This window comes from Sinohyriopsis cumingii, chromosome 15, assembly GCF_028554795.1.
Source record: "Sinohyriopsis cumingii isolate HCF-2022 chromosome 15, ASM2855479v2, whole genome shotgun sequence".
Taxonomy (NCBI): domain Eukaryota; kingdom Metazoa; phylum Mollusca; class Bivalvia; order Unionida; family Unionidae; genus Sinohyriopsis; species Sinohyriopsis cumingii.
Genome location: NC_142975.1, coordinates 61,371,591 through 61,397,498, shown reverse-complemented (window position 1 = coordinate 61,397,498; position 25,908 = coordinate 61,371,591). Strand labels below are relative to the sequence as shown.

At 40.0% G+C, this 25,908-nt stretch overlaps 1 protein-coding gene across 1 annotated transcript in view; it reads left to right on the top strand.

Moving 5' to 3' along the window:
• Positions 1 to 21,994, top strand: part of LOC149781913 (uncharacterized) — a 56,655-nt gene extending 34,661 nt beyond the window's left edge. Inside the window, exons 2-3 of the mRNA XM_089934801.1 lie at positions 1,328 to 1,582; positions 21,656 to 21,994. Of these exons, the coding sequence (XP_089790927.1) occupies positions 1,328 to 1,582; positions 21,656 to 21,765 (365 nt within the window). The 3' untranslated portion in view covers positions 21,766 to 21,994. The remainder of the gene's footprint in view (positions 1 to 1,327; positions 1,583 to 21,655) is intronic.
• The last annotated feature ends 3,914 nt before the right edge of the window (positions 21,995 to 25,908 follow it).

Below are 25,908 nucleotides of genomic sequence, written 5' to 3'. Positions count from 1 at the left end.
CAGCGTTATACACAAATTCCTAAAGTAATCAGGGATAATTGTAATCTTCTTGCGATATTCAATGGAGTTGATACACATACACTGAGAAATATTCATCAAACCTGGTGTGGTGGCGATATGGATTTAAATAAATTTAAAAATTTCTTCAGTCATGCTCAAAGAAAACCTCACGGATTTGTGACAATAAATTTACACGATCCCAGAACAAGATACCGTATTGGACTTGATACACTATTTGCAACATAAAAATGTTTTTCCTTGGAAACTCATTTCCCAGAGCAGCAGAGGGGATGGACCCGACCCATGGATTTTTCAATAACGACCCCGCCACGGAAACTGTTTCAGATTTATTGAAGTAACCCAAGTTGTCAGTGCAAACTCAACGAGTTTGTCCCTGGAAACTCTTCGAGTTTTCGGGGGACATTTTTTTTTGTCCTGTATTCTGAATAGAAGGGTTTATTTCGTCGAAATAAGCCCTCTATCGAGGAATAGTTTCCTGGAGGGGTTTATTGTGCAAAAAGTTTCGGTCTGTACAGCCCCTCTGCTGCTCCTTGACTCGCCAAATTACGAGCGGCTTCCTCGATGTAACCCTATTTCTTAGCAATCTGTCTAGGCGTTAACTAAATTTTGGCTCGCTAGTTAGAAGTTATAATTCTGATCGATATTGTTATCACACCCTCTATCTCAATTCCGTTGGGTGTCGCTGTGACCCGATCCAATCAAACTTAGCGGACAATGTCTTTTCACTGTCTGTCCACGTGGGGATGGATTTAGATCACGCACCTTTCCCCTTCGTGGGTTCCTCTGATCTTAGGACTGAGCTGTAACACATAGGTGGGAAGACGCGCGATCTAATACCTGTGCCGATTCAATATACCTGGTCCTCTCTTTATCCTGTCACTGTAACCTTGCGTAAGAGATTAGCTCTAGCCTGCGGCAATGTTTAGACATTAAACCATGGGTTGTAATAATACCTTAGTTTATACACGGCTTACTAACTGTGGCTGACCAAACGTGACGCTAACATTAAGTAAAACTCAAAACATCTTTTCAGACTCAAGGCTAATATTTGTGACACAAATATATAATTGAAAGAAACAACTTTGAGGTTATCAACCCTCTGAATTAAAACACTAATTGCAGTTACTTCAAATCATTAGTGTTAAAATAACAAAGTGATATTTACGAAGCTGCAGATTATTTGTGTGTTTTTATTTATTTGTTTGTTTGTTTGTTTGTCTGTTTGTTTGTTTGTTTGTTGTTGTTTTTTTTTTTTTTTTTTTTTTTTGTTTATTTATTTATTTATTTATTTATATTTATTCATTAGGCATTGGGAATCTGGATCGAGTCATCATGGATGCGGCCCTCACAGACATGCTCTGCGCATACTGCCAGAGCATTGGGGACAAAGATTGCATCAAAAAATTCTGTAACAAAGCTTTCATATTAGCCTTTGCTGCTGCAGCCGAACGTCCTTTCGCGGTCACTGGAACAATATTACGGATGGCCTCTTTATCCACCGTTGGCCCTCTGTCAGCACGTACCTCTGGTGCTCGCATGATGATGAGTGGGAATGAGTCTGGTATGTGACTTATGATTATGGCCGCTATGTCCAACAACATGGCCTTATTCAAACGTGTTTCCTTGTTACCTGATGTATTTGAAATCCTATGGACAAACGCATTGAATGGCTTAATATGCTAATTATGGTGTGCACGGACAATATATGTACAAAAAATCTTCGTAAGTGTAACGTATATTGTTGAATACCAAGTGAGTCACGTTTACTTCTAAATGACATCTGTGTCGGAAACTGGTTTATCCTGTATAATACGAATGTAGGACTGGCTTCCAATGCTTAATAAGCAAAGTAGATAAGTATCACGTCATTAGTAGAAACTCACGTAACTAACACATAACTGTCAGAAGAATCATACATATAGGAATTAATGTACTTAACAAATCTGACACACAATGGAATATCAACCACGTGGTATTGCATATGTCCTGCTTCCCTGAATGTAGCATTATCAATATTTCGCACAAGTTAGCTTCTGTCAGAATAATAATTAAAAATTGAGCAGCAGGGGGGGCGAACAGACCAAAACAATTTTACCAGTAACCCCTTCCAGGAAAATATTCCTCGATAGAAGGCTTATTTCGACGAAATAAACCATTCTATTCAGACCACAGAACAAAAAAAAATATCTAAAAAAATTCGAGAAACGCTAGCGTGCGAGAAATGCTTCGACGCCAAGGAAAAACATTTTTATGTTAACCATACAATGTATCAAGTCCGATACGGTATCGTGTCCGCGGGTCGTGTAAATTTATTGTCACAAATCCGTGCGCGATAATTAAATCGCAGGTTATCAAATAATGGCAAATATCGGAGAAGCACTCACAACTAGATTGGCACGACAACGACTAGCCGCGATTAAAAAATTTATTCCGGTCCATGATTCCGTTAAAGAAAAATTAAAAGCAAGACAAGAATCGCGAGTTGAGTTTGCAACATCTGCGGAGGAATTATTTAAGCCTATTACAGCAGCTACTGGTGAAGTTAAAACTGCAATTATAGGAAAACCTGATCCTGCTGACCCTACCAAAACAAAACGAGGGTTACTTCAAGCAATAGAAGAACTTAAACAGCAACAGGCAGATGCAGGTGCTGTAGCTGATCCAGGTGCCGCCGGAGTAGTGACAGTTGCTAAGGAAACATTTATTAATAAATTTACCGAAGATGGTATTACTGAAATAAAAAATATTCCGCTTACTAACATAGATGAGCTTAGGGAGTTTTCTGCTTGGATTGTCTTAAATTATCCTAACCGGCAAGAATTTCTAAAACCAGGAGCTGGCTCGGGTATGACTCAGGGTGAGTGGCGGGATTATGTTTATAAAGTAAACCGAGGCATTTCTCGAATATCTAGCATTGATGATACCTATAATTTTATAAAAACTGGCGTAATTGGGGTTAATAAGGAACTAAGAGACAAACGAATGAAGGCAAAGGAAAAGGAAAGGCAGGCAAAAATACAGGAAAAGGAAATGAAAAAGCAGGCAAAAATACCGGCGAAGAAAACACAAGCTCTAAAACAGACCCTGCAAATGACACTGCCCGATCCAGTGCCTGAATTTTTATCGCGTGAACAAATGGGCGCTAGCTCTCCCGATGACGATGATGATTTTTCCTCTCCTGTTTCGTCACCCATTCTGCAACCCGATATGTCAGAAAGGGAAATACTAGAAAGGCAACTAATCGAATTAAATGATAAATTAAAATATGTAAACGAGGAAATAGAAGACATAAAAAAACTGAAGGGTTCTGGTGCTAAAAATGCTTTATTAAGCAAAATCGATAGTAGAAATTCTATAATTATTGAAATTGATAAAACAAAAGAAAAACTAAGGAAAATGGGAAAAGGTTACACCGGTTACGGTTATAATATCTGTCCTGATAGCGTCGTCAACGATGTGTCCAGACTAGAAGTTCTCATCGGAGGAAGACGTGCCGGAAACAACTCTCCGGAAATAACCAATGAAGCAGCTGATATTTGTCAGCGATTATTTCAGCGTGGCATTATGGATATCGGCGTTTACCGGGGACTCATTGATGAACTCGCGGATGGTTACCACAGCGACTAATAAATTTAGTTAGAGAAACAATAATTAAATAAAATGATACTACACGATTCTTTTCGCAGACCAAGAAGTGTCAGAGTAGTAAACTCACGATTACCAGTATACGAGGTTGTTTACGGAGATGGAGTCGGTGATGTTGTTAGGGATTTAGTCACAAGAATCGCTCCGAAAGCTGGACCGTTAGCAAAACAATTCGCGATGAAAGCCGCTGATGTTGTCAAGGATAAAGCCATTGGCACTGTTGGTAGTCTTGCCGGGAAAGCATTTCAATCAATCAAGGATCGACTAGCACAGCTGATACGAAAAAAAACCCCAGTCAAGAAGTCCGCGCCAGTAAAACTACCATCCACTGAAGCTATGCCGGCAAATGTTAGTAGCGTAGTAAATAAGGCCGTAAATCAGAAATTAGCTGAGATCGCAACAACAGGAATTACCTCCAAAGCGTTGCAAGATAGTGTATCTGCTAATTTGATAGCTGGTAGTGGTTTCCGGCGACGATAACATTTTAATTAGACCATCACAAATAATAATAATGTTTGTGCGAAAATCCAATGACGCGTTTGATATGTCCAAACCAGTACTTAAAGATGATTCTGTACGTGATTTTCAATATTATTCTTATGAAGCACGTAATCCTAACCAACGCGGAAGAATTGAACTACAGGTCCAGGATACAAGTAGATACTTCTTGCCCGCTGAGGCCTTCATCGAAGTTGAAGGTAGGCTTTTAAAGAATGATAACACTAACTACGGAATCGGCGACCGAGTTGGATTTGTTAACAACGGCATCATGGCGTTATTTAAATCCGCTATTTATATGATAGATGGAAAAGAAATTGAAACAATTCATGATAACGTCGACGTTGCCACAACAATTCTCGGGTTGGCGAGATACTCGGATGATTACACCAGATCAGCCGGACCATCAATGATGTTTGCAAAGGATATAACCGACAGCCCCGAGAACAGGAATGTAACAATGAATGCTGGTGGTACCGAAGTTGCATCGATGAACGAAAATTTTAATTTGGGTTTTGCAACACGTAGATCGATGTTAAGTGGAGATGAAGAGTTCTCAGGTGTGATTCCATTGTCTCACATCTTTGGATTCTGCAGAGATGTCCACAAGGTCATATTCGGTGCCAAACACACAGTTGTACTTGTGCGAAAACCTGATGATAATGACGCTATCTGGCGAGATGCTGCTGTTGCCGCTGGTCAAATAATACTAACTAAACTGTGGTTGTGGATGCCAGTGTTGTCTCCGTCAATCACCGAAGAAGAACGACTGTTGTCTTTTATGAACACGGGCGGTAAATCACTGCTATCCTGGAAAACAACAACCACAGACGTTATTCAGGGTGATCACGGCGGGTTGTTTACGTGGCATATATCATCGCAACAAGGAGTATCAGCACCACGACATATTTTCATTGCATTTCAATACCGTGATAGAATAAATAATCAGGAAAGAAATCCAATGGTATTTGATACACTTGGAGTTTCTGAAGTTTCGTTGAGGATAAATGGGCATCAGGAGCCATCTGAGGATATATTAATAGATTTCGGACATCATCGTGTCGCACGCGCGTATTATCGTCTGATGTCATTTATGGGGCGCGACCTTAATGTAGACACTGGCCTGCAAATATCACAGCGAGACTTTATGAGTTTATATCCGATTTATTACTTTTCGCTGGAACATCTTGATCTGGTTAAACAATCTGTTGTCGACCTACATTTCCGAGCTCGTGTAGGTGTTCCTCCTGGTGGTTATAGAGCGATTGCTGTCATACTCTCCGATAAAGCAATACTGCTTGAAGGTGTTGGCGGACGAATGAGGGTCATCGACGCTCCAATCGAGAATATGTAACGCAATTAAAATCAAACTTAGGATATAATGTCATACAGTCACGTTAATGTCACCTTGACTTCCGGTCAAACGAAGAAATTGCAATCGAAGAACGCAGGCACGTGCGGGACATCAATAACGTTAAAACGAGATCAACTTGTTGGTGGTCCAAACAAGCTGTCGTTGACTAATACTCAGATTAAACATTTTAATAAGGCACTAACAGCAAAAACCGGTGTCCGACTTAATTTCTCTGCTGCAGCTATCAAGGACATGACCAAAACCGGTGGAATATTTCCTCTTCTCGCAGCAATACCGGCGTTGATTGCCGCGGCAGCACCAGCCGTAGCAAAGGCAGCAGCACTTGGTGCAGTTGGAACCGCAGCTGGAATGGCACTAAAGAAAGCAACCGGACACGGGTATAAGAAAAAAAAGGGGAGATCCGCTCGCGGATCAGGGCTAAGACTACCAGGAACTCCGGCATCATGGTACCCAAAACGGGTTTAAAAACGCTTCGTCAGTCTCCAATGAGCAATTTTGATTTATTAGATGCTGTTAAAAAATTGCGTATAAAACATTTCAGAGGTGTATTCATGCGAGATCAATTACCGCAACGACCAATAATCCAGAAACTGGCATTATCAATCTCGACAACAAAGACGGTCCGGGAACTCACTGGGTTGCTTACGCGATCGATCCACGTGGAATTATCTATTTTGATTCGTACGGTTTAGCACCGCCAGTTGAGTTTCTCAAGTATGTCCGCGGAGTGCCTCGCACTCTCAACAGCAGATTTTATAATGTTCCAGTGTGGCAGTCGACGCTACCAACACAAACATTAATTGATCCGCCCATTTGTGGGAACGAGGTTTTAAATGTTCTTGATGCAATCTCAAGAAATCCAGCAACGTCTCCGCATCGAGTAGTGCATGAATATACCGCATCGAGAAACGCTAGCGTTTCCAATGCTAGGCATTTTCATGCTCGCATTTGAAAAACAGCAATAAGAATAATGGTGGATATTTACGGAAGACCTTTCACACGAAGAGGTAAACCAAGCACAGATGCTGATCTCTCAAAATATGCGACCCGAGATGAAGTCGATAATCTTTTGAATCTAGCCGGAGTTGACCCAGATGAGGTTGCTGTTTTTCAGGACAAACAAGGAAAACTAAAAACTAGCAACATCAAGTGGAATGATTTAATCCGTAATGTTCGTACAGCTGTCCCTGGTAACTTTCCCGTTTTTACTGACCGTGGTAGCATCAGGGATTCAAGTATATCGAACAAAATCATCAAAGACATCAACGATGAAATTAAAAATTGTGTGAAAAAAACCGGTGACACAATGACCGGCGAACTCAGCATGAGCGGCAACAAAATAACCGTTCTAAAAAATCCGAAAGGTCTCGAAGATGCCGCAAATAAACAATACGTCGACGCGCAGTACCAACTCGTTGCTGGCCTATTCAGCGATAAAGTAACAAAATCCGGCGACGTAATGACCGGAGAACTCAGCATGAACGGCAACAAAATAACCGCGTTAGCGAATCCCGAATCCGACCAGGATGCGTCAAACAAACAATACGTGGACATCGTCAACGGTAAACTAAATACGCTGCGGTCAGAGTATGATGTTCACGTGAACGGGTTTAAAAGACTCCAAAGAAACTTCGTAAAAACTGATGAGGTCGTGGATAAGTTCTTTGGGACTCCTCCAGTCGTCGACACGAAACTTTCTGAAATCATACCAAATCTTACTAATAACGCCAACGATATCAACAAAATTAATACCCGGTTAGGTGTAGTCAGAACGGAAAAAAGTTTTTCAGATCAAGTTCAGATAATAGAAAATAACATTAACACGATCAAACAAACACAGCAGAATATCGTAGCGGGAATTCCTGAGATCGTTAACAAAACCAGTCTGATTAAAGTTCCCACTGGAGTTACTCCCGGGCATATCACCAACATCGTATTCACGGTATCATCGGGATTCGCAACATGGTCACGACAAAATAACACTATCAAATATACAGCAACAGCCACCGGTGTTTACAGGTTGTCTGTGTTTTCAGCCGCTAAATTTGAAATCTTCACAACATATCCTTGGAGACATTCCACCGATAAGTATTCCGGGGTTTGCACTGTAATACTAAACAGCGGAACCGAGGAAACATTTATGCTTGAAGCCGAGGACGATAGTTTAACAGCAACATCTTACTGGTTTTGTTTGGAATTCGTCGCTGCAACGCCTCAATTGGTTACCGCGTAATTGAAAATCGGCAGCGATTTTTAAATAATATGTCAACGTTGAAATCCGAAGGATTTCCAGATGCTCAACAATATCGATACAATCAAGTCCGTGAGTGGCAATCTGAGTTAAAAACTGTCATCGAAGTAACCAGTCAAAAAGTAAAAAAATACCGCAGACGTATAACAGTGTTAGACGTTATGGTTTATTCAGTATCTGCCGTTGTTGCATCCGCGGGAGTAATACTATCAGCGGTCACTCCGGTAACAGCAGTAGTCGCTGCCACGATCTCTGTTTGTGCGACCACAACCACGGCAGGAGTTTTCGGCATCATAGCAAAAAAAATATCCTCGTGTGCTAACACAAAATTACACGATTACACGACAAAATTAAATACAGCCACGACCGCATATCAGAAATTATCATCGCTGATATCATCATCGTTAGACGTGCAATCCAGCGACGCTACGTCGATATCAGATTCTGAATTTAAACTAATGTCAGATGCGTACAATGACTATTTGAAAACTAAACAAATAAATAATGTCACAGGAACTGCTTCAGCAAATAGTCACAAACACAACACCGGTAAGGACCACAATGATCTCAGTGTCCTCGACGACACCAGAATTCAGCATTAATTTTCGAACTCCAATTCGGTGAACGAAATCGCGTTGTCGAAGCTCAGTGTGTATCACAGCTGGCCCAATATCAGGTCGGAATCATTTGGCGGTCAGCAGCCGAATAATTCGTTCGTGTTCGGGAGACCCAGCGCGGACCCACAACAACGTGAACTTGAATGGGATACAATTACGCTACCCACTGGGAGTTATCAGATCGAAGAAATCAACAATGAGATACAACGCCAAATAAAACGAATCACCGGCAAGGAAGCCAAAATATCTGTGACCGCGCACGAACCAACGCTGTCTGCGGTCATTGAAATCTCAACACCGGGATACGCCGTGGATATTTACAACAGCTCAATTCGGACCGTATTAGGATGGCCACGATCCCGACCCGAACCTGAACCGGGTCCACCAAAACCTAAAAAATCAGATTTCGAGACCGTTAAGCAAGACCCACACGACCTCGTCGGGGATTATTTATTATTTGTGGATAAATTAATATCCGGAGAAGCCTGGTTTTCAACATCACCTAGAATTCCCGTAGATATAATAGGGGCAGCTTTCACGGGCGGGGAATACCGTCAATACCGGCCAGAAGATATAGAAGCTCATTTTTTTAATCCGATCAAACAAGCACATAAACAACAGCTAGAACTGTTGCGAGTATATTTTCAAGATTATATTTCTGATTTAACAAGTTCGCGCGATAAAATTATCACGACCACAGAAAAACTAAACAAACTCGCATCCGCGATGGAAATTATAAATCAAAAAATAATTCAGCATCTACTGAATCTCAAGGGCGATTACGGAAACGAAAAAAGATCCAAGTTCGCATCCCAATTTGGTATTCCCGTGGAGAAGATTTCAGAATTTACACTTCCTGGATATAACGCGCACATGCTGAGAAAATCAGTCTCTGATCTTGTCGCGGAATCTTTCGAAGATATTTCTGCCACGTACGCGCGAACAAAACCACAACCTGTTATTTTAAGACACGACAACAGTACAGCATCCGATGGCAGACACATCTCACCCGGGATCGTAAATATCACAGATGTTATTGCGGTCAATCTTGTATGTGACGTCATCGACGGTAGCTACAGCGCATCAGATAATGCTACACCCCATCAGGGGTTTATCCTGTATACGTTCACACCAAAAGACCCCCCTGGTTTTCTGATTGTGCAAGAACCAATCAATGTGGTCTATCTGCGGTGTAATAATCCGTGGTTGTCAACGATAAATTTCAAACTCGTCGACCAACGGGGAAATTTGTTGGACCTGCGTGGCGAGACTGTCTCCGTGAACTTACTGGTGAAATCCTAGAAACGCATAGCGTTTCACAATTAAAAAAAAACAGTTGTGTATAATGGAACACGAATACATCCACGCACGAGTTCATATTCATGATAAGCAAATTCTTCACACGGCAATAAAAACCGCATTTGGAAACTCAAAGAGTCAGCCCCCAGAACAGTATTTCCCCGTTAAAATAATCGTTGACGTGTATGGCAACGAAGACTTCTTGTTAACTCCGTCACAATTGACGCAGTTACAGCAAAATCATATGATCACAGCTTGGTGTCAACGAGAACAGATTATGAACTATTCTCATTGTTGTATTGATGTTGAAACGCTCGAGTTAATCCTGGAAGTCTAAGGACTTCTCATGTAAAACATTTCCAAAATCTGAAAACGCCCTTGAGAAGTCCTTGGACTTCCAGAGAAATGCTTGAGTTTCCAAGGGCAAAAAAAATAATACACTTTTTTTTTTACCCGTGGAAATGTGCTTTACACTTAAGCGGGGGGCTAGCGTTTCTCAGGTTCTACTTTCACTTTGTGCTGTGAGTCACACGCTATGCGGTTTATACTTCCTTGTCGGCCTCGTAGTCACAAATACTAGTATTTTCGTCAGAAATGCAAGGCATTTCCGTGTCTAGATTCTTTATATAACCTTTTAACCGTCTCACCCTGGTGCTAATTAATTTTCGAGTCTCATACTCGCTTGACAATACAAGACGAATCTTCTCAACTGCACGGCACAGTGGAATAAATTCAGATACCTGATTTTCAGTTATCGTGGCAAGTGATCTGTAAATGCGATCTTGCAAACCCTTAATGAACCTATAACGGGCGGGGAGATTGTTCTTCCCCGATTGTGATAGCTCATTCAAGGATTCAAAATCTGACATAATTGTTTCAGTGTCTAGTAAAATATTAAAACCTCGCTGTTGTAATTCTTTAATTTCAACAAGTATGGTATTTATGTTTTCGTGATTCATATTATTATATATTTTCATATTTTTAAATGCATGAGAAGTCCCTTGGACTTCCAGAGAAATGCTTTGCATGAGCGATGCTAGCATCACCAAAAACAAAAATAAACAGATAGATGATGAGCGGTTATCACTTACTGGGTACTCTTCACCGGCCTACGGTTCTTTCATGAGTCCTTTGTTAGGATTTTTTTTTCTTGGTCTTATATTAGACCTTCGTGTTGTGATTTTTCCCTTAGGCACCTCATGTTACCGTTTATTTTTGGCCAACACTCTTTCTGAATGTTTCTATTGGTGGGCACCCAGGTGACGTAGAGCTTTATGCATCCATCTATCTGTTTATTTTTGGGGGTCACTCACCCCATGAGGAACTTCTAGATCGTCAAATAACGGTCTAGAAGCTCGGGAGGGACGATACAACACAGAACAACCTTTAACCTCTGATTCGAGTGTCATAGCAGGCAAAGGCACAATGAACATGTAATCTTATCCTAAGACCTTATCCTATGACGACACAAACATACACAGGTGGGTCATTTTCTACGATCAGCAGCAGAGCAAAACCATCCATTGAATCGACCATTGGATGGTGTAAAAACACCCGCCATTGGCGGATTTAATTTATGGTTTTGCTTGCGCTGCTGACTTTCGATCGACCCAAAGGTCTTAGGGAGCGATTTCGTATATAACCCAACTGTTACTTGCGAGTTGGAAATTCGCTCTAGCAGTGGGCGGGACTTGTTTAAAATATTTTAATTGTATGTTTTCTTAAGCGCGGTCATATAACAAGCACAGAAGAGCAAAACAGTCGGATATATTCAGTAAAACGAGGATATTGTTTGTAAAAAAATATATATTCTACGGTAAATAAATGATTACATGTTATGAACTCGATAAAATATTTTATCAAGGTGGCTTTCTTAGGGGGAGCAAATCCTCTGACCCAACGACAACTCTGCAAAGCGTTACACACTCTCGGAGGAGTTATCGTCGTTTGTGTCAGCGATAAGAGTTATATAACAGAATGAAATCTTCTGTTTGAGCTTCTTTGAAAATGCTGTTTTGTGGATCCCATCTGCGACATGCTGTACAGAAGGTGGACAAATACCGAAATACCTACCGGCGGCGTTTATTGACTGGAATACAATTTCTTCACCTGTAATTGCGTTTATAGATTTAATAGCTCTTCTTGCAACTGTTTTACAACGCCCTGTGTTACCCAGTAGGCAGTTCTTGCTCTGAGTGACCACGCGAAGATTGTTTATAGAGTTATCAAGTATGTTACCGTTAATGTGATCAATGACAAAACCCTTAGGGATCACTCCAAAGAAACATTCATAGACGAAACGATGACATAAATACCTCTTTGAGCACGTGGCAGTAAATCTTGAATAACCACCATTATCAACTCCACCAACTGGTCGTCTTCGCGTGCAGTGTCGTACTATGCCATCTCGGTTTGCCTCATAATTTGGAATAGTTGGATGTGGAACAAATTCTTGTTCGGGGACGAATTCTTGATTCATTATACTATAAGCAAATCATTTGTCTAATTCATAATTTGTCTGAAAACTTATTTATGTAATCACGCTCCGAGAGAGTGTTCGAGGCTGGATATTTTTTATCATAATACCGTTTTAGTTCTCGATAGCGTTTCCCCCCACACGCTGAACATAATTGCGTTTTTCCTCGTACTCCAATGCCGCATCTGATACACGGCATCGGTCCTAGACTCCCGCCGCGGACCTGTTGAGCATGTTGTCCACAGTATTCGTGTCTGCATGGTTTGCTACACGGCGCTGATGAATTTAGTTTAATCCACTTGCATTGGTGCATATAATATATTTGTCTATTTAAATACTTGTCTTAATTATAATAATGAGTTTTGAAAGACTATCCAGAATAAAACCCGCAGGCGGTCGATTCGATCTTGACCGGTTAACCACTGATCGTCGACGAAGAGAGTTGGCAACGGTAATTGGTGTTATCAAGGATGCCAAAGAAGAGTTTCGTCGTGATGGTGCCGCACACACGTGGTCTTCGTATAAAATTATCCCCGACGATGCTAGCATCGCTCATCGAAGAGTTTCCCGTGAAAACTCCTTGAGTTTCATCATTGATGGTACCATCAACGATACAATCGCGCGTAATATAATTGAGTATCTCGACGATAGAAGATATTTCGTGCAGATAAAATTTATTGTTGGAGTCGACGACGAGGGAACCCGAAAGTGGATTATCAGAGACAAACTAGACCCTGTTCTTGATCCGCGCGGAAAAACCATTTTGTTGAGCAAAGACTCAAACCCGGGAGTACTTGTTGGGATTGATAAACCATATTATGCCAGAGCGTATCCTGTGACCGCGGTCGTTTATGGAATTTATCCGATAAAGAAACCAAGTGTCGATAAACTCGCCCCGATGAGGGTGTCGCCGTTGACAGAGTCAAGGATGAATTGTGTAGCTGAGCGAGTAATGGAACATTTTAAAAATGCAATGCGAGGAAACGGCCTAACACCGCTAAGACAAACTAAAATAACAGCGTGGGCGACACACGTAGCGGATAAAGGAGCGTCAATAAATGATGTTGCTGAGCTAGAGCGATTACTAAAATTTCCTATAACGGTTTCATCGTTAACCGGTACGGCATTGTATGCGTGTAAATATGATTCCCGTGGAGCACCAATAACTATTATCGATCATAACAGTCACGCCTGGTCTGTCTCGGTTAGGATATTCCCGCGAGACCGTGTTGTGAAGTATTATCCGGAATTGCCGAGCGGAACCGCTAACGGGGAGAGTGCGAGGCACTCCATGTTTGATTTTATTTATCAGATAAGTAAAACCGATCCGGTGTCTGTGTGGTTATTCAGAAGTAGCGAAGATGGAGAATATGATCAGTTTGTGAGACCCGACGGGGAAATATACAGAACAATGGCGTTACAGCACGAAATGAAAAAACTCGCAGAAAAATATCATGCGACGGACATTGATACGTTACTGACACACTGTTTTACTGTCCCCGGTGTTGCCGCACATGTAGCCCGGGAACGAAATTCATGGAGACCAACTCCGAAAAGTTTTCTTGGGGATATCCAACAGAGCTGTGTTGAATACGGACACGGCGGTTTGTGGAATACTCGATATGATCACCGCGGTATGATATCCGTGGACATGACGGCGTGTTATCCAGGAAGTTTCCTTGGGCGTGGAGAATGCAGCGAATATTTTAAACGGTTTGGACACGTTACAAACTCGATGACAAGAGTTGCTGTAAACGGACCATTGCCTGATTTTGACCTGACCGGATTTGCTTGTGTGTCGTCGTTTAAATTCGCTAAGGATTTACATCCTGTGTGTTATGTTTGGTTTGGCAGACATTTCGTTGAGAAGCGATGGGCACCGATAGTGTTATTGCGATACATGCTTGACAGTCGAATACTGTTGTCACTGACGGTCAGCGAAGCGATTATATGTTATTGTCGTCAAACCGAAGTTTGGTTGCCAACTCCAACGCGGGTTACGTTAGAAGAAGTCATCGAAGATTGGTCACGAGAACATCCAGAAACTTCTATCGACGCTATCATCAAGGAAGCTCCTGAAGTACTTAAAAACAAACTCAGAAATGACGAAAGCACAGCAAAAGATCTAGGACGAAGAATAATAGGGAAATTCACTCAAGGTGGAGCGTATGATCATAAACAACATCACAGTCGATTAATCATGCACAAGACTGAATTGGATCTTGTTGTCGCTGATGCAGCCACGAACAACATGTTCTGTAACCGCGAAGATGTGTTTCTGTCAAACGGGGAAAAGCTAGGGACTGTTTTTAGTTATATCGACGGAGAATCATCTCAGTACACACATTTGAGATCTTCGATGCTAGCTTATGTATCCATAAATTTGTTGTCGATGATTAATAGATTCCCTGTTGTCGCAGTGAGAGTTGCAACGGATTCATTTTATATTAGTAAAAAACACTTAGCGCTGTTGGATAATGTTATATCGGATGATCCATCGTGGGGCTCGTGGAGAATAAAGAATGAAATGTTACAAGGATATTGTGAATCAGCTGACGTTGAAATCGAGGATGAGTATCGCAGCGCAGAAATGTCTTCGACGGTTTCGTTGTCTCCGCCGGTGCACGATCCTGTTACAAGACACAAAACAGTTTATCTAAACGGCCCTGGTGGTTCTGGTAAAACAACTCGGGCGATTGAATTATTTCGCGGTTCTGACTTGGTCGTGCTGACTCCCACACACAGACTTGCCAGGGAGATGAGACAACGGGATGTTAACGCGTGCACGTATCACAGTTTTTTCAAATACAGCGGCGGCACGTGGACACCTGAACGAATGGGAACGAAATATATTCCCGAGAAAATAATCTGGGATGAGATAGACACTGTGCCGTTAGATATATTAAAACAGTTTCTGGATTGGTTGCTAAAGAAAAATACCGCAGTGGTGATGTGCGGCGATCATGGTCAACCACCGCCATTTACAGGTGAATCTCCACACACGTGGCTGAAAACTTTTGTAGATTATTATGAGGAAATAACTAACGATGTTAGAGCACTCGATGAAACGCTGAAAGAGTTTAAGGCGTTGATCAGGCTACAAACCAATAAAGTCCAGTGTGAGATAATGCGTGAAATAATTCCAGAGACTTCGCTGAGCGACTTTTGGGAAACGTGGAAACCAGGTGATTTAATTGTGGCAAGTAGAAAGATAGTCAGGGACACACTTCAGCAGCGGTTATTTCAGTTACATCAGAAGAAATTTCCCATGTTGGGCGTGCCGTTGTGTTATAGACCAGCTGATACGCGATTGCAGAATATTGACGTTGATATTCCAACGCGCGTATCTGCGTCGGGTCCGGAGAAACAGAATTTAGTATTGAATGATATTGTCACAGTTGATGTTGATGCTGTCGAACAGGCACTGAAAATGAGCAAATCCCCGTGGACGCTAGGATACGCTATGACCATCCACAGTTCGCAGGGACTAACTATTTCAGATACAACAGTTTGGATTGTTGATGATCGCATCGAGTGGTCAAATTTAGTTTATTTAGCCGTGTCAAGAGTAAGAAGGATAGCTCAGTTACAAAGAATTGTATTAGATGATGTTATCAACGACAGCATCAACAGATCAATCGCTGATGATACAATAAGAAAGAAATTAGCCGGTTACAAACAGAGCGACAAAAAAAATGGTAACGAGTTTGATCTTGACGAAGCATTTATTATACAATTACAACAACAGCAGAATAATCACTGCGCGAGTTGTAATTGTTTATTGCTGTGGCAGTATTCGAAAAATAATCCAAGGCAATTTACCGTAGATAGAATAGATAGTAATCGCGGTCATACACGTGAAAATGTGATGTTGACCTGTCTTGAGTGTAACCGACGCAGAGGTGTTGCTGCAGTTATTTAAGTGATCGAGGTGGTAATTGTGTATCCGTGGGAATCACCTGAAGTTGCTCGCGTGTGAATCCACGCTGAGGAGCAGTTGAATCTAATCTGTAGATTGCGTTTCTCCCAGTTGATCTGGTTATGCTGGATATCTTATGTGTAGTAACACTCCATGTGGGATCGGTTGCTCTTTTTTTTCCTCCTTCTAGTTCGCCTGGTTCGTATAAATACCTAACGGTGACATTACCCAGCAGTGGGGACGCTAGCGTCCCTGGCTGCGTTGAAACATTTTGTTGCTGTTGTCCGCGTTCACTGACGCGGGGTATATATTTTTTTGTGATTGCATTTACAGGTCTCATGTTTGTTGTTCTGGTAATTTCATTATTCAGTGCGGCTATCACGTTTGGCAGTCTTGCAACCCATTCACGAGATCTCGTATCGTAAATGAATTCCCTCGCGTACTGGTATCCGAATAATCTCTCAGCGAGTGTTCTATTAAATCGCTCAACAATTGCCTGATCCCGATGAATTTCAGTATGTCCTCGTCGTATGGTAACGTTATGCTGCTTTGTCAGTGATGACACCGCGCCCTGAAATTCCTTGCCAGGATCAACTTGTAATAATCGTGGCCAGTTTAGAGGTCCTCGTTGATAAATTCGTTTAAACGCAGAGGCGACTTCGGACGCTGTTTTAGTCGCTAACGGTTCTGCTTCTTTGTATCTACTGGCAACATCAACTACTGTTAGCGCGTATTTGTATATTTTTCTACGGACAGTATCATGAGGCAGGAATAGTATGTCAGCCTGATGAACTTCATTGGGCACACTAACATCAAAATGTGCAAAGTTGATTTGTCGAGGTGGTGGTAAGTAGATTTGCCATATTGCTTGTTTTGATAGCCAATTTTTGGCAACCTCGCGTGTTACTGATGCCGCGTTGGCGAGTTTATTAATTGCTGAGTTACCTCTCCAGTATCCGATTGGGGAATAATAAATCGCTTGCATTTTTATTTAATTATCCAGCGCCTAATACTAATTTAGATTTCATCGCTGATCTTACTAACCAATTAGCGAGTGACTCCTTAAATGATTTATTTTTTATGGAGCTTAGTGCATGAATTAATTTCACATCCGCGATATGCCTGTCTTGTAGATCTTTACTTCGATAAGCAACATCATGTATGTGACACGCTGCGTCGATAGCGTTTATCGGATACTCTCCCGGTTTTGGTTTAGACTGTTCATCAAGTCTGATATCTAGTCGTGTCCCTGGACCGCAGTAATTGTATCCTGGGAGATGTTTTTCTCCGGGATACTTTGCCCAGGGAGTTCCGGGGAGCTTTCCAAGTTTGGCTGCAATGTCACCTCCGCTAAATTCTCGCTTTTTTTTTGAAATCTAAATTTTTTTGTGCCACATCGCGTACACTTACCAGAAAGTGCTTGTCTGTTATTTTTTGTTGTAATGGTTGTTATGTCGTTTGTAGGGGTTCGTGCCTTACACTTTACACAATATAGATCCATAATTATTATTCTTTATATACAAATGGAGATCACTGATTTTTCTGCGACGCGAAGAAAGGAGCCAGTTAAGCATAATTCCGTGCTACCAAATTCTATCAGAATGATCATCATAGGACCGTCAGGATCAGGTAAAACGCAACTGCTACTGAACATGATAATGAAGTGGATGAAATGGGACAAACTATACTTGATAGCTCCGTCTGTGGATGATCAACGTTGTTATGATGTTATAAAAGATTTTAATGAGAGTGCAAAAGCGCTGAGTGAAGACGGCGAGGATGTTGTTGAATTTATAACTGATATTGAAGAAGCTCCGTCCGTGGAAGACCTCGACGGGGAAATAAATAACCTAGTAGTGTATGATGATGTGATGCTGGACAAGCAAAAAAATCCTGCAAGAATATTTTCACGGGGTCGTCATAAAAACACCGATGTCATTTATGTTACTCAACGTTACACACAAATACCAAAAGTAATCAGGGATAACTGTAATCTTCTTGCTGTGTTTAATGGAGTTGATGTTCATACGCTGAGAAATATTCATCAAACCTGGTGTGGTGGCGATATGGATTTAAATAAATTTAAGAATTTCTTTAGTCACGCTCAAAGAAAACATCACGGATTTGTGACAATAAATTTACACGACCCGCGGACACGATACCGTATCGGACTTGATACATTGTATGGTTAACATAAAAATGTTTTTCCTTGGCGTCGAAGCATTTCTCGCACGCTAGCGTTTCTCGAATTTTTTTAGATATTTTTTTTTGTTCTGTGGTCTGAATAGAATGGTTTATTTCGTCGAAATAAGCCTTCTATCGAGGAATATTTTCCTGGAAGGGGTTACTGGTAAAATTGTTTTGGTCTGTTCGCCCCCCCTGCTGCTAATTGTTATCATCAAAATAACAATACTATGGAAAATATTTTAAGGGGACTCGCTCATTACATCTGCACATAAAAAGAATTTGTAGACATTTTGAGTTTAAAAATGCAGTGTTGAAGAAAACCGATAGTTCAAACATAATGTGATAAATATTGGTCGCAGATGTATTTAGGATATCTAGTGTAAGCATTTACCCTTCACAAAACACCTGACGAAGCACACTTTCATGCACACTTTTATGAGGACAGTTGCAAACGTAATCTTGCAAAAACAAAAAAATGTGCAAATATTAAGTTTTCGCGCTCATCTTGCCTGAAAATTTTGAAAATAATTGCATAATGTGCAAATTTTAAGTCTTTAGGCTCATCTTCTTTGAATATTTCAAAATTAGTGAATGTGGTACAGGAAAACGATCAATGTATCCATGGGATACACAGTTACAAATTCTGAGAAATCGATCTAAACGCAAACAAAGCCGGAAATATATAGGTGCATAAGTACTAACGGAGAAGAGTTGCACCATGTACCCCTTCTATTTTCATGGCGTGAATGCAGTGTTTTCGGGATGGTAAGAAGCACATCTAACACGAGATTCTAAATATGCGATGCCACACCAATTTGTACATAGGTATATATTATCGTAAGCAATACCTTTAATCGTTTCAGTCTTGATCAGCTAGAATCGATAGAAATTTGTTAAGTCCATTTCTTAATTATTTTTTGGTTTCAGATACTGTCTGTAAATTTTATTCACTGGTGCAAATTATGAAATTCAAATGCTTTAAAAATATGAAATATCAGTCTTAAGAAGAAAGAACCGAGTGAAAATTCTTTAAAACCTCTGTAAAAGTATTTGTTTGCTACATCTTTTAAGAGGACACCAGCCCATATTCGCGTAGTGTTTCCGTTATTCAAACATGGTTACACGCGCAGAGAAAACGACGGGTACGCATGATAAATACGGACAGTCTGAGAGAAAAAAGAGCGAAAAGAGAAGAATGCTGATTATAAGATAGAACCGAATGCATATCAATGATGAAAATAGATCGATGGAATTTAGTAAAGCAAAAATTTAAGATAAGTTATTTGATGAAATTATTAATTTTGTCTTTACGTCACCATGATCTTTTATTTAGTTTTTAAACAAAAATGCCTAACTTGACGCAAAAGCAATGAGGATTTTAACAATGGCAAACAAACTATTACAAACTGGGTTGACGTGGACATTTTTTTAATTTGTAGTTTAGTAAGTTGTATTAATATTAACAGTGACATCAAGGATAATGATAAAGTTATGGATAAAATAACCGTAAGCAGAATACACACCTAACACGTACCACACAGTGTTCATTAAAACAGGCTTCCTTAGTTTCCAGCTTTCAAAAATTGTTACTATCAAGGATGAGTCATAGACCGCGGACCACTATAGACACTCTAGTCTCAGAAAGGTAATGTATCTCTTGTTGTTGGGTTTAACGCCATTTTTCAGCACACGATAGGCCATACATGGCGGCCAGTATTAATGGTGGAGGAAGAACCCGGGAAAACCTCGTAAAGAACCACCGACCCACGAGAAGCTACTGGCAAGCTTTCTCACATACCCACATTGGCTGAATCTGAGACTCGAACCTGCGCAGACAGAGGTGAGATGGCAGTGATCCGTAACGGAGTGCGGTTTAGACCACTCGGCCACTCGGGGCCCCCCGACTATGTATCTGTAATACCTTCTACCTTCTGGTATGCAAGAAAATAACTAGGATTGCTCTTTTTTTTAAATCACATTTCCTACAGGACATACAAAAAATAGTATTGCAGCATAAAGAAGGCATGTCATCCCTGCAAAAAATTCAGACTATAAAAAAATAGTTTCTTTGTCTTGTTGGAAGTGTGTGTTTGTGTTTCCGCGCTTCGGATTTTTATGGTAGCTGTAAAAAAAAAAATTAGTCATAACGCTACGATGTCTGCAATGTGGCAGTTTATAGTGATGGATAGCACTAGGACATTATGCCACAGACATGTAACATCATGTCCCACGCAGTCACATTGTCCTAACACTAACCTCTTATTGATGAGCGTCAAGCGAGGCAGATGATATTACCATTTTTATACGTCCTTGATAGGACTCTGCCGGGATTCGAACCCGCAACCTTCCGCATCAAAGGCTGACTCTCTAACCACTTATGTCACAGAAGTGGTCGTTTTAGGAAGAATATATTACATAGAAACGGCATACTTATATCAAAACGCTTTATCCAATCAAAACGCATTTTCATATCACGAGAGAAACATGAAGCAGATTAAACTAATCACAACTTAAACCCACCACAGGCATCAATCCAAAAACATATACGATAACATTTACGTTTTCCAAAAGAGTTCACTTCCTTAAAGATGTATTTGATGGAGGCTAAATGTAATACATCATAGGTATGACGATCTGATCTTCTTCTCGGCATAGCCAGTGGTGCTTGTTACTATAGTAACTATAATGTCCCATGGTCTGTAACATTTCTACAAGATATTAAGCTAAACGGCTAAAACGGTAAGTAAAACTACCTCCGATAAAAAATTACCCGTGTCTTTGTAACTATTCCATGCTTAATTCCGGCGTCTTTTTCAGAGTATGGGTACCGGATCCATAAGGTTATCTTTATTCCCCACTGAATATAGTGCGATAACCTGACTGAGATGTCCTGTCCACTTTTGGCTTTACATTTTCTTGTTTTAGGGGATTTGTCAACCTCATAAATAAATCAAGTGTGGTGTACACGTATTGCGCGTGCAATGTGTGAGGAGACCACGTTAGTGCCATACTATACAATAATGATGCCGGTAGAGTGGAGTAGCTAAGAGTGGAGGATCATTATGTCATCTCTCTCTCTCTCTCTCTCTCTCTCTCTTGCTATATAGTTATATCACACCTTGGATATACATACACCTTGGAGATCATAGCAATACCAGGTTGACTAACATTAGTGAAAACTCAAATATCTCTTATCACCCAGAGCTAAAGCTTTTCAGACGTATATTAAATTGAAACATGGATGCGTGGGTGAACAACTAACAGATTATTTACTTTTTTAATTAAAGGGTTAATAGTAATGATTTAAGCTGCATAGTGATAAACAGCAAACACACATTTAAAAAGAGGAAGTTTATGTATTTATCAGGTGCTGGGGTGGAGGATCCAGCTTCTCTAATATGCGCCTACTGCCTGAGGTTTGGGGACAAAGCTTGCATCCGAAGATGGTGTATAACCGGGCTTTCGCATGAACCTTAGCTGCTGTCGCTTCTGTTCCTTCTGTGATGACTGCGCTGGAACCATACTACAGACGAACTCTTTATCCTACACTGTGGCCCTCTATCAATATTTGTCCTTCGTATTCGAATTATTACATTTCGGACTCACTCTTGAATCCGATAGTATGATGCTGGTCACTTTGTCAAAGACGGCAGCCTTGTTCTAACGTCTTAACTTGATACCCATTATTAAAATTGATTGACATACATGTGGACGGCTTGTCTTTAAACAGTCATTTGCACACGCATCGCTTATACTAAAATATTTCTAAGCATCAATCGTGTTGCTAAGTACCAGTAGTTGTATGGTGGGTTGGGTTGGGTTGGAGGATAATTAACAGTATGGCGGGGGGGGGGGGCTTTAGGGGGACCATATAAATCGTATGTTAAATTTGTCTAATGGTTTAACATGGGAATGGCATTAGAGGAATAAATGTTTATTGTAACCAAAATGCTTACAAGGACTAGGGGAAATGTAGTGTTCAAATTTTTATCCCATACGGAACATACTATCACACAAGATGTAAAAGAATTGGGATGAAATAGACAAGCACACTTTCACACACTAGCGTACAAACATACTCGCTCTCTCTCTCTCTCTCTCTCTCTCTCTCACACACACACACACAGAAGGGTGAGGAAGTGTTTATATACCAACACGCACTATCGCAAGAGAAGGAGTAATGTGTGTGTTTTTGTGCGTTAAGCTTTGGTTGTCCAAACATATACGCATGCAAACACGTGCATATCAATACATGCGTAAAACATAATTTGTTTTAGCAAATACGATTAGAATCTATTTTCTTGAGATCCGGGTAGCCCTGAAATGCGCCGTTGGGATTGTTAACCAGACTTGTTTAACACATGAAACACCGCTTCATTGTTCTTCTCAAACTTCTCCGCACTGATCGGCAATACATTAATACCCTCTTCAAACACCTCTGCAGTTTCACATACATTCTTCCATTCATAATGTGTCCTTATTCTTTGCAATGGCACGTGATGCCCTAATATACTATATATTCCTTTATACGTGGGCCCCTTAAAGCTCCCTGCTATATAAACTGGTAACCATTACGATGCCCCCCCCCCCCATGTTTCCGAAAATATTTTATATGATGTCGTATATTCGTAAAAAAATGAAAAAGAATTTCATTTCAAACATTTATTTAAATATTATGTTCAATTCGGATATCATTTTCCTACGAGAAAGTAATAATCAGGGATCACAAGCTAGCACCCCAACGTTCCCATGTTTGAGATTCAGGGGCCCGTACTCCCCGCCACAGAGAAGCATGAGGCGCCGTAGCGGACAAAAGCTGGTCAAATGAGAAAGTTGCAGTTGAAATTTCGATGTCGTATGTCGAGAAATCCAATATCACGTGTTGGAACAAATTGCATGACCTTAAAGTTCCATTTTCAAGATTTAGATTTTAGAATTTATATGTTGAATTATGCAATGATGGTTTAAAGCTCCATTTCCTGTGTAGACGTTTTACAGTGTATATTTTGAATTACACAGCGGTGGTTGAAATTTCAATATCATATGTCGAGAATCCCTAATTCACACGTTGTATGTAACTGTTTGTGATGAAAGTTCCATTTTATACGGCGAGCATTTAGATCTCATCTGTTTAATTTCTCAGCAACGCAAAGCAGCCTCCTTGTTTAAAAATAACGTGGTCCGTTCACGCGAGTGACCTCCAGCGACAACATTCATAGTAATTCTCTACCCGTGAATGGTAACTTTCAAACTATAAATGCTTGAAATGTAATGTCGCCTCATAATTGAATACACGAATGATTTATCTTAATACTCGATCTTATTTTGAATTGTTAAAGTGGACATTGTGTAATGTTACTTTTAACACCAACACATCATTTCACAACATAGAAATACCAATTCTGACAAGCACAATAAAAAGTCCAATAACTTGTGTAATTCAAAAGATACAATCTGAAAACTCAGCATATGAAGTGAAACATTCAGCACAATCAATGTGCTTCAGCATGTTAAATTGGAACTCTAGACATATGACATTAAAATTCCAACAACCGGCGTGTAATTCAGAAGATACTTTCTAAAAACTCTACATTGGACATCGAATTTTCAACCAGTGCTGTGTAATTCAATAGATGAAATCTAAATACGCATCATATGAAATGGGACTTTCAACATAAACTCTTTGAACCAATACGTAAATTAGGAATTCTCGACTAAAGACATTGAAATTTCACCTACCGCCGTGTAATTGAAAAGACACAATCTAAAACCTCGAGTTAGAAAATAAAACTTTCTACCACTACTGTTTAATTTAACAGATACGTTCTAAAATTTCGACCTATAAAATGGAATTTAAGAACAAATATTTTTGATACAACACGTGAAATTGGAATTATGGACATATGACATTAAAATTTCAACGGCAGCGTTCTGATTGGACCAGCTTTTGTCCGCTAAGGCGCCTCATACAGAAGTTTAATGCTGGTACTCTTCTCCCTTGCTATAGCGAGGTTTTCCTACACATACATCAAATTCAAATTCCCTTAAGTCGTCTATAACTTTGTGTATTTCATTGTGATTATAAAAACAAAATAACACCAAAAAAACCGAATTGGAAGTAGCTTACAAATTACTCTTCCCTCGCACAATCATTTAAAAAAAAAACTGAATTTGACTATCATTTGAGAGAAGTGTATTTTGTATATATCAAAAAATGAATATAAAATAAACACGTATTCCATGTGTATATGGTTTTGTGTTTCTATATTTATGTCGATCTTACAAGGGTATGGATTTTCCATCTGTATTATCCCTGTGTATTTTCTTACTGTCAAATCTGACTCTAAAAACATGAGAAAGCAATATATATATATATATATATATATATATATATATATATATATATATATATATATATATATATATATATGCTTGCTTTTATATTTGTTTTGAACGGGTGCGTGCTTTTTAATATAATGGGAGAACTCGAAGCACTTTGTTTCTGTATTCCTAGTCTGCATGTGTGTTTAGCATATATTCTGCTAGCTTGATTTCACAGCTTCCCCATAGGCCTGTCCACTTTGGTAGCGCCATGTGGCATAGCCCCATGGTATCCTCACCTGGTGTTTTTCAAGGGTCGCAGATCCCTGTCACTGTATGTTATTCTCTATTGTACATACTGTGGTGTGTTAGATCTAAGTTAGTACGTATTCCTATTTGTCTACTTATTTTTAAATTATTAGTTAGTATTATCAATTTTTATTTTGTATAGAGGGGTATCATTAAGTTGTGAAATTATATTAATTGATACTAAATTATATACTTGGTTCCTAGAATACTCACTCCAAACGCCATTTAGACAACGGCTTGTGAGTGAATAGCCGCTGGCAAGTTTTAGGTATCACTCCCTGAAGCGAAATAGTGGAGCTCATCTCACAAAGAGGCCAAACTCATAGATGTTTTGAGTGTTTCTCTCTTGCCAAGTAGTATATATAGCCATACTTCATAACTAGTTAATATTCTATAACTTTACATGTCTATTTTTTTTTTCCAATGATAATGATTTGGTCGCATTTCCTCATTGTGTTAATTATAAAGTCAATTGTATTATGTAAAATTTCACAATTGGGTAAATTAGTTCGGCTCTCTTCTGTTCATTAGCTCTGCATTGCGCGATAACATGTTTCTTGTGTCAAATTTTTCTTTGTTCACAAAGGGCACTTTGGCATTATTCTGATCATGTGCCTGCGCATTGCTACGTCACCCGTGAGCCAGACATCATTTAGATAATCTAACACAATGCTCTGCTTTTGAAAGAATAGATACTTGCCGACGTTTTCCATTGAGTCGTCCTATTTCGCCATTGTATTTTTATAATTATATTCTTTATCATTTTCTCCTGTATTATGCTGTAAATGTTATAATCGTATTTTTCCTCCAACAACTTTTTCTGTTCCCGATATTTGAGTAAGATCTGTCTTATATACATACATATTCTTTGTATCTCCATTAACCTTTTCAGGCTGTTATTCCTGTATATATACAGTTTATTTTTTTAAAAATAAATCCAAGCCAGTATTGTCTAGAGTTTCCCAGACAAGCTGTGGTTTCTCTGTCAGT